This window comes from Acanthochromis polyacanthus, chromosome 15 (genome assembly GCF_021347895.1).
Source record: "Acanthochromis polyacanthus isolate Apoly-LR-REF ecotype Palm Island chromosome 15, KAUST_Apoly_ChrSc, whole genome shotgun sequence".
In the NCBI taxonomy this organism is placed as follows: domain Eukaryota; kingdom Metazoa; phylum Chordata; class Actinopteri; family Pomacentridae; genus Acanthochromis; species Acanthochromis polyacanthus.
In genome coordinates, this window is record NC_067127.1 from 5,100,380 (window position 1) to 5,111,075 (window position 10,696).

General features: G+C 37.5%; 1 protein-coding gene across 1 annotated transcript; it reads right to left on the bottom strand.

Moving 5' to 3' along the window:
* Positions 1–255: 255 nt before the first annotated feature.
* si:ch73-52p7.1 (uncharacterized protein LOC100321084 homolog) lies at positions 256–9,981 on the bottom strand. The gene is made up of 2 exons (XM_022217342.2): positions 9,743–9,981; positions 256–1,732 (listed from the first exon to the last, which is right to left on the bottom strand). Exon 2 carries the CDS (start codon positions 1,654–1,656, stop codon positions 859–861), a length of 798 nt encoding a protein of 265 aa, XP_022073034.1. The 5' UTR covers positions 1,657–1,732; positions 9,743–9,981; the 3' UTR covers positions 256–858.
* Positions 9,982–10,696: the final 715 nt, after the last annotated feature.

Below are 10,696 nucleotides of genomic sequence, written 5' to 3' on the forward strand. Positions count from 1 at the left end.
CACCTGATTACATTCTGGCAGTGATGCAGCTTATAGTCTGGATCCACGAATTTGTTAAAGATTTCTGTCTTATTGTGAGATAGTGGCACGGCGTCACTGTAACCATGACAACAAGTGAACTATACGCCTGCTGACGATCACGATTGCGATCCTACTACAAATCGACTGCTGTGAACAGCTGGTGCAGTCTATAATTCTGGAAGCTATTGTGTTTGATATGTAGGAAAAACAAGGGAATAAAGAACGATCAGCCGGTTAACAGAAAATGGAAGTGGATTGTGCTTGTAGTGCCACTTTTTCTTTTATTTTTGTTCTTCAGCTCAGTACAGACATCATCTCAAAACTTTGCTCTTCCCTCAGAGCGTCTCTCATTAGATGACAGATTTGGTTCTAACATGTTTTTAACCACTTCTGAAAAATATCATCAAAGCTATTGAAACAAGAAAAAGTTATCTCAGAAAAAATAGCAACAAAAAAACCTCATTCAAATTTCTTCTCAGTTTCTGCCCAAGAAAGTTGGACAATTTTCCCATAAGTCTACTTTGAGAAGATGACTGAACTTTAGCATTTTGAACAGATTAAACATAACCTAAGATGTTTTGGAAACAGTCTTTTCAGTCTTTGTGTTCTATCTTTTAGCAAATGGCTTTAAATACAAAATGCCCTCAGACTTTTTCTCGTGCCAAATGTCAGCTTGAAGATGCTAATTTGCCACTTTAAAGGCAACGGTCTGTAAACTAATGACCACTTTATCTCCCATTTTTAGAGGATAAATAGACTGTAGATGAGTAGTGAGGTTTTTTTCCTGAACATCAGATCATCTTCCTCCTTTTGTAGGCCTTCCAAACTAGCGTGGTGTCAGTAGACGAAGCTGACGTATATAACAGATGTCTCTGGTAGCTTTGGCAGGTGGAGGTCAGGGAAGGGCAGCAGACCATCGCTGTCTATGTGAGTCTGAATTGTGTAGGCTTTGACGACGGCGCCCCACTCCAGCACTGAGCCGTGGATGACTCCCAGTCTGGCCTGTTCGTGGTACGCCGCTCCCAGTTCCCTGCCCAGGTAGATGTCTTGGATCTGGCTCGATGACAAAGCCAAGGAATCTCTCTTCACGTCTTCAATGAGGTCCAGATTCGTGTCTCTATCCCTGTTGTATCTGTTCATGTCTAAATAGGCGGCGTTATCTCTGTCTGGGTCAGCGTTTGAGTCCGTGTTCTTGGCCTTGTTTGCATCCGGGCAGTTATGGAAAAACCTCTGTGGCAGTTTCACCACCGTCACTCTCTCCAGGTGCTGCACGGTAAAATGCCCCTCCAGGGAAAAAGACGGCGTCCCTCTGGATCCTCCAGGACCGCAGTGGATCAGAGTCAGATGCCTCACCTCCGAGTTGTTGAGCAGACGAGCCGTGTTCGATGGCGACGTGAACCAAACGGTCAAACGTCTCATCCGGAAAACGGGAGACGAGTGCGACTGGGGCCGGATGTCTTTACATCTGCACTCTGCCAGAGAGGAGGTGCTGCAGGGTTCTGGGTTCTGGCTGCAGGAGTAGTAGAAGAAGCTGTTGTGGGTCACGTAAGCCAGGCGGAGGTCAGATCGCTGCAGAGCCACCGAGACGCACAGCAGCACGCAGAGGAGAGGAGCTGGAGGGCTGAAGGCCGGCATCACTGCAGGGTCAGAGTCTCAGGCTGCATACTGACTGGAGGTAATGTGTGGATGCTGTATGTTTGTAGACATGAGCCTGGAGAAAAGAGGAGAAAAACAGTAAAGATCAAACAGAACTAGAAAAGCACTCAGAGAGCACAGTACTCCATCAAGGATGCTCAGTTGACGTGTCATTTCCAGCGGATGAGATATTTAATAAAAAATGACCTTGTGCTGAACACAGGCATGTGTTATGCATGTGCATGTTATGTGTTTATACCGAATTGCATGTGAATCACTCTTCTACAGGTCTGTGGATCAGTTCATCAATTTTGGCAAGCTTTTGTTTTGCTCGTGTTAAAATAACCGTTCCCTGCATGCTTTTATTTTGAATGCATATTTGTAATATTACAGGCTTTTATTTTGTAACCATTCCAGGGGCACAGGAAGTGTTTATCTAAGAAGCAGTGTCTTGACATGACGAAGACGCTGCCAAAAAGTCCGAAAACTTATGTAAAGATGAAAGAAAACAAAGGCTGTGTCTAAACTTAGAAGCAGCTGGAATGAGGGCAAGCTCTGACGGTGTTTCCTGAAGAAATTAGAGAAGGACAGAAAGGTAAATTTGTGTTGAAAATAAGGCTGACGGCTGAACGTAAATAAAGGCTTTGTGAAGCATCAGGAGCTTCACCGTTGTCTGGCTGGGCTTAAAAATGTAGCGGGCGGCAGGAATTGATGGGACTCAGAAACACCCCACAGTTTAATCATTTGTTCCTTGTACGATTTCCAACGGATAAATAACGGTCATTTTGCGGTAGGATCACAATCATGTGATAGTCAGCAGGTAACTGACAGTCTTCACTTGTTGTCATGGTTACAGCACAACAGGAAATCCTTAACAAAGCCGTGGATCCAGACTATAAGCTGCATCACTGTGAAAATTTAATGAGGTGATCCTTGTCATTTTTGACTTCCCCTAAAAATTTCATCCAAATCCGTGAGTCCATTTCAAAGTAATGTTTCACACAGACAGACAGACAGACAGACGTGTGCCGATCGTCACATAACTCAATCATTCCTTGGCGAAATAAAAGACACACAAAAAATTGCCCTGCTACATGTAAAAGTTCAAAATCTCACGTGTCCCCAGTGTGTATATTTCACTTTGTCGGCTCAAACTTCTCTTAAGTGATTACAATTGACTACAGCTGTTAACTCCAATTTAAATAGAACCCATCTGACGCACTCATTGGACCGCCACAAACACTACAGTGGGTCAGTCTGAGGAACTCGGCACAGATCTGAAAAACAAATTAGTGACTTGAACAAGTCCAGCAGAAACTGGCAGCAGAACATAACATAATACTAACCAATACACTGCTGAAGGAGGATTACCGCCACATTCTTCAGTAAAACCAAAAATCTTCAATCGGAAGGTCGGATCTTGGACACAGTCGGGTGTTCCAACAAGACAATGACCCCAAATACACAACTAAAATGGTAAAGAAGTGGCAAAATCAGACAAGAATTAAGGTTTTAGACTAGCAGCCTCTAAATCCTGATTTAAACCAAGTCAACAACTTTGCTGAAGAAACAAATCCGACAGAAAGCAAACGGATTTAGTTGAACTGCACCATGCGCCATCGAAGATACAACCATTTTTCCAAAAAATCTAATTCAGAATTGTTTTCTGCAACAAAGCGAGATGTGTTCTCAAAGATTTCATCATAAAAAAGGAAGAGTTGTAGGAGTCATTGGAAATATGACATGAGATAAACGGCCTTTTAAAGTATAGCAGACTGTGTATCTAGTTAGCCATTGTGATATGTGACTGTACGTTATATTTTAGATGTTTTAGTTGGACAATAACTAATAATATAATAGATAACAATAGAATGTAGTACTTTCTGTGCTGAAGATAACCTGTGAAAGTTGCACAAACGTAGCCTGAAGCATTTAATCCAGTCCTCTCAGAGAGTAAAGAAAGCGTGAAAGATTCTACAAATATAAGGAAATGATTTATTTGTAGGCTTCATGTGTGGCTCCACTGACTTGTCCTGAAATGAGAAGAGTGTGGACATGTTTTGGAAATGACTCTTTGCTTTGTTTATGCCGTCGCAGCCCCTTTTCTGTCCTGTTTGAGCACTGACAGACGTCGACTGGTATTTGCTTCCTTTCGGTGGCTTTATCTTGGCAGCTTCTTCAGGCTGACATTTGTCCATGGCAAGATTATAAACAGGCTTGTTTCATATCAGCCAAAACCTTCAGCTCTGTGAGGGACGCTGACACGGAGCCTGCAGTCGACAGACAGGCAGATTTAGTCATCATTAGTTCAGACTGCCTGTTGGGATGTGAAGCTCTCTGATGCACGTCCATCAGGCCTCAACTTACAGCTTGTTCTCTACAATCAGATTTTAAACACAGCATTTGTGAAAACCTTGTAAAAACGAATAACAACTAACATCTTAGCTCATATTTTTTGGAATCACTTCAGAACGATTCTATCTGCATAGTAATGAACACTTTTACTTCCAATAAATGATCTTAGTCTGTATTTTTACTGATGTACGCGCAAACTATTTTTTACGTTATTTCCTCCCAAAAACGTATTTCATAAACATTATCAGAGTCACAGTTATAAAAATAGATTAAGTTGTATGTCGCAGAACCAGCAATATACATGTTCTCCTTCCTAACATTTAATTGGTGCCTACATTAACCCTCCTGTTATCTTCATTTACAGGCACCAAAAATGTTATTCTCTTGTCTGAAAAAAATCCAAAAGCTCAGCAGAAAATTCCTCAAATTTGTAAAAATTTGCAAAATCTTCAGGAAGAAAATTCCCAAAATTCCTTAAAAGTTTTATTTTTAAAAAATTCCCAATTTTGGCAAGAAATAAAAAATGAAAAAAGGGAAATGAATAAAAATCTTCCAAAAAATCCTAAAAATATCTAAAGTAATTCCATATATATCAGTACAAGTTCGAACATTTTCTTTAAAATCAGTCCGAATTTTTTTCCCGAATGTTCTTAAAGAAGCATTTTTTTTCGGCATTTCTTTTTTGCACCAAAAAATATACAAAAATTTCCCAAGAATGTCAAATTTCGCTGGATTTTGGTTGATTTTTTTGGGAATGTTCTTAAAGAAAATACTAGAAATTTTACTGATATATATGGAATCACTTTACTTACTTCTAAGATTTTTTGGAAGATTTTTACTCATTTTTTGAAAATATTTACAAGAATTTTCTTGCCAAATAATTTTTTAAATAAAACTTTTAAGGAAAACCTTTAAGGAGTTATTGGAGGTTTTTTCCTGAAGATTTTTGAAAATTTTCTGAAAGTTGGGGAAATTTTTTTGCTGAATTTTTGGATTTTTTACAGACAAGGAAACAATATTTTTTGGTCCCTGTAAATGAAGACAGCAGTAGGGTTAAATGAAATAAAACAACAACCTCTGACTGACCTGAAGGAGCGCCTCTGCTTTAGTTTCACATCTACACAAACAACATAACAACTTTCCTAAAATTGGATTATATCCTGGACACTCTTGGTCCAAAAGTTCAACTATTAATTTGTGTGAGTGAAAGGAGTGTTTATATGAAAACAGAACGCTTGGGTTGCATAAATAAAGTCTCTCGGCTCAGGTCAGCTTTCATACGAGAGATTTTTGTAGCTGAGGTCACCCCTCATCCATTAAGTAGTTTCTTGTACTGAGGAGAGTCGATGTGGACTCTGACAGCTGGTTTGGATCAGGACTTGGTCTGGGTGTGTTCCTCCTGACCTACAGCTACATTGTTTGGCGCACACACACTTAGCAAATTATAAGTGTGCAGATTGCTTTGAGATTCCAGAGAAAACACTGTTTTGAAATCTTGGCTTTTACAAAGGTCTGGGTAGATGTTCTGGTTTGGCAATAATATCAGAGGAGCAACACGACTTTCTGCCTCATTCTGAAACCCGGACAGAGCTGACCGCTACATTCTTCCTTTGGCCCCGAGTTAAATTCAACAAAAGCAAATTATCATCTACAGTATATTTAACTTTGCCCTTTTCCTCCTTTTTATTTTGCCTTCAAGCTGAAGTCTGACAGTCATACATTCTTATTTAACCCTCCCGTTGTCCTCATTTATGGGCACCAAAAAATATTGTTTACTTGTCTGAAAAAAATCCAAAAATTCAGCAAAAAAATTCCCCAAATTTCTGAATATTTGCAAAACTTTCAGGAAGAAAACTCCAATAATTCCTTAAAAGTTTTATTTAAAAGAAATCCTCCAAATTTGTCAATAAAATTCTTGTAAATATGTTCAAAAAATGAGTAAAAATCTTCAAAAACAATTCTAAAAATATCTAAAGTGATTACATATATATCAGTAAAACCCTTGATGTTTTCTTTAAGAACATTTACATAAAAATCAACCAAAATCCAGTGAAATGTGTGGGATTTTGTTTTTTTGTTTTTTTTTTTGTGAATTTTCTTAAGAAAGATTTTTAACATTTCTTTTTTCCACCAAAAAACGTTGAAAGATTTCCCAAAAATGTTGAAAATGTGGAAATCAGAAGTTTTACTGTGAAAATATTTTTTTTTTCCCACATTTTCAAACTTTAAAATTGGTCCATTTTGACCTGCAGGACGACATGAAGGTTAAAGCTATACGATGTTTATCCTGACTGAAATATTAAAACTATGTGCAAAACTTTAAAAACTCTGATCGATGTTTTTGAAAAACCATCCAGTAAAATGTGTGAGTGTTGAGGCTCAGTGATTTTAAAGAGTTTTTCAGATTCCTTCCTTTCTTGATAATGAAGATAATCAGATAAAATACTGTAAGAAATGTATTTTTTTGACACTTTATAACCTTTTAAAGTGACATGCACAAATAAAAGAGGACATGAAAGCATAAAAAAACAGGAAATGGTCAGTTTTCATACTATTGCAGTTACCGTAAGGTAGTAGAAAGAATGTAAAGTAGAGAAAAATGAAAAGGGAAGAACAACAAACAGCCTCAGCATTCGTCAGCAAAAAGAAATGAGCTGATTCTTAAAGAAAGATGCCACAAGATGCCTTCTCTGATTGCTGATTTAACCAATAAAAACTCAACTCTGTGCCTTAAAGTTACCTATTCTGCTCAAACACTAAAACTACTCAACCGTACACAATGACAAGTTGGAAAATTAAAGTAATGAAGTCACAGATGACCTCCTTAGATTTGTTACGTATGAAGCCTGATAGCCTGAATCTGTGTTTTGGAGATTATCATAAAGGTGGAAATACTCAACCATCGTATTGACTTTATTTCGCTCATAACGTGTCTGCCAGGATATAAAAAAACACCACATGGACATACTAGTAACGTTAAAAGCTTGAATTTCAATGTAGTTTTACACTAACAAAGCACCTACACGAATGTTTTTAAATTACCTTTCAGTTTATAGTGATTTTTTTTCCCCCAATTTGGAGAAAACCAGAAAGATTTTGAGACGGGGAAGAGCGTATTTTCAAACGTATAAATCATCCGACTGGCAAAGAGACATTCTATGAATCTGGTATGGATTTTGGGAGAGAAGGTGAAGACAAATGGACTCCAGCTCAAGCACATCGTAAACATCTTTCCCCAAAAAAACGCAGCCATGCTCTATACAGTATTAGATTCAGGAAGTCTTTGTTTGTCCCCAGGGGGCAGTTGGACACAAGAAACTGAGCAGAAAAAAAAAAGAAATTAAAGATAAAGTAACATAAAATAAACAAATGGGAATGAATATAAATATATATGCATGTATAGCAAGTAAGATAATAAGAATGAAGTAGACTGAAATGAAACATGGACTTGGTAACAAACTAGAGCAAATACAGATGAACATGAAGGTGCAAAATGGCCATGAGGAGTTCAGCCATTAACCCTAATAAGACTTCATGACAGCTGTACTTTTCACTCGGATTTTCAGCACTACATGATCTGTAACCAGCAGAAACTTCACAAAGTTGCTGCTACCAACCAAGAAACACACTAAGCCAATAGAAGCACAACTTTTCTTCCCTGTTTTTTAAGCTTTATGCTAAGTTAAGCTAAGCTAAACAGCTGGGTCAATATATAATTAAAGGACGTTTGAAGTCCATGGGATAAATCTTGCATACATTTTTATTAAAAGTAGAAATACTAATGTTTTTTTCATGTTAACTTTGATCATGTCTTTACAAATAACATAATTATTTATTATGGAAACAATCACTTATTATTAAAAAATGACTGGATGTCACTAAAATGTCAACTAAATAACTGCCCCAATTTAATAACAACCACCTTCTAATTAGCTAAACAATAATGAAATGAGCTGATTCAAAAGTAGTTTTGATTGTTTTCTTTTTATTAAGTTGAGATAATCATGACAGATATTTCTTTTTTGCCAACATATCAAATTTTAAATGGAAAATAACAAATTGTATCTGTGTCCGAGAAATAACTTTCATCTAAGTTTCCCTTTACAAAAACACCTCTCAAGGAAGTGTGTTAATTCCAGATCACATGACCTGCTCCACATGATGTCATTTCCTCCTGAAGAAAAGACTGGAAGACTCCAAGGCTAAAAAAAAAAAAAAAAAAAGACTCCAAGGCTTTCTGACTTATTTATTATAAAGTAGTGTGTGAGTCAAGTTCTCATTAATGTGACAGTAGGCTTCCACTTAACTACATTTCAGAGAAAATATTTCACAATAGGTAAAGTTTTTGCACAATAGATTATATACTAACTTTTCAAAATGCAATACACAAGATTAAACCAGTGGCTCCAATATTTTTATCTTTTAAAAAAGCAGTGTGTATCTGGGGTCACAATACAAATGTTTATGAACTGTTAGGAGCTCAACCAAAGGGATTTTTCCTTCTAAATTTGGTTTAATTTCATTAAAAGTTCAAATAATCAATCATAATATGTAACCTGATATCAAAGATTAGAGAAAAACTCTTCCTGGATAGAGGATTTGTGTATCACTTTCCTCTACTTTTAATTATCCCTTATATTCAGCTGCTGCCCCTGTTCATACAACTGTACACTGTAAAAAAAGATCAAATAAAACCAACATAAATGTAGTGAAAATCTAGCAATAGGGGTGCCAGAAAACTACGTTAAAACATTCAAAAATGGTAATAACTGTGAAAATGAAGACAAGCACGGGGAATCTGGGGATATTTTTGATTTAAATACAGTACAAATGTTGGATTTTATGTTCACGCATTGTAAAAGAATAATTCATCTCTAAAAATACAGTTTTTTGACATGAACATTATGTACAGTTTTGGCCTTTTTGGGGGGGTCAGCTTGTAAATTAAAAGTTATTATCTCTGATTTTACTTTACTATTCCTTCAAACACACCTATTTTCTCGTAAACTGGCATCTAATGTCCATTTAAATGTGTTTTTCTTGTTGTGGTTGCAAAAAAAAAATAGGGAAGACATGAAGTAAAAATAGCAACAAAGGAAAGAATCATCACCACAACAACAGCAGGACAATAAATGATGACAAGTTAATAAACCAGCAAAGAGCAAATATGCCAAAAAGGAAGATTTTATGACTATGGAAAAGATGATGTTAGTGCAAGTTTAGCACTGTCCAGCTCCGTCTTTCTGTGTCCAAGCTGGAAAAATGTCTACCTATTCAAATAAAAGGTGAGTCAGCGTCTGAGCAAGTACGTGGTTTCGAAAATGAATCATTGACTTGGACTCGAGGTGATTCAAACGTCAACTTTACAGTCAGTTTGTACATCCAGGATGAGGTTTGACATCTTTTAACTGTTTCATTTTAAACCGTGAAATCCCTTCAAGCAAAACCAGTCAGAAGTTCACAGCAAGACGTCAAGAAACGGTAAAATAACGGTCCAGCATCATAGGCGGTTTACAGTTTTCCATGTGAGCAGAATTGCGAGAATATTACATAACACACAGAAGAAAGAATGCACAGGCTATGTAATGTAACATGAGATTGTACAGCAGCTTGGCTCCTGATGTGTTCACAGAGTCAACGTCAGGATGCCATCACAGACTTTAAAGTGTAAAAAAGCGATCGAAACACACTCAGAAAGTTTGTACGGTAGGCTTTCTGGGGTGTAACTTACCTCAGATTGCTGGTGAGGAGCTGATATGTGAATGCGTCAGTCTGAGGCTGGGATGGGGAGGAAAAGTCACACATCCAGCTGACGTCAGGATGTGGGAAGTATCCATGAAGAATCCCACAGAGGAAGCTGCAGCTCACATCCAGTGGGGCTCGGCTTAAAGTGTGTGCAGACGTGAAACAAACAGATGTTTCACATTTTATCGCCCCAAGCTCGTCTCACAGAGAAGTAGACCTGTTCTGTTTGGATAGTGGAACACCTTTGTTTATTGTTATTCTAAGGAAAGCTGATACAGGTGTGCGCATGCTCAGAGCACAGCCAGATGGTGTGGCATTTAGAACAGAATCTGCTTTTAAAACATCTTCTACTTTCTGTATAAAAGTCATATTTACCGGAATGAAAGCACAAAGCACAACTCTTTTAATCGTTCATCTGTCAGTAAAATGACACGTTGAAGTCTTTGCTGGCAGAGTGAGGAGTTTTTTTTTGGGAAATTCTGCTGGAAGAGCTGGTGATTTCCCGGTAACGCGATGGGGACTCGAGCCAAGTTTGCTGCGTTCCAGTACAGTCGGACATTTCTGTATTTGGCCCTGAGCTGCAGTGAACGAGGAAGGAATTGGAAACTAAAAGTTGATTTTAATAAGTGCAGCGGGACTTTTATCATAGTGCAGTTGTTAATTTTATTAATGGAGTCACACTGACCTTTATTTCTTTACTTTCTCTTTTCAATTCAGAGCCAAGCAGATAGATGCAAATATCTTTTGTCTCAAGCTTCAGGGGAAAGTAAACTTTGACTACATGCAAAAGATTTGAAAAGCTACCAAATATATGATGTGATGCTTTGCTGTTGCATTGTTTTCTTAATATTAGAAAGCTCTGCAGGTATTTTAGGTGCATTTTACTAATTTATGCAACACTTAGTTTTTTACTTGCAATAAGCACATAAAACTGCAGTTC

Excerpts from the sequence above, each read along its gene's own strand:
- si:ch73-52p7.1 (XM_022217342.2), bottom strand. The coding sequence starts at position 1,656 with ATGCCGGCCTTCAGCCCTCCAGCTCCTCTCCTCTGCGTGCTGCTGTGC.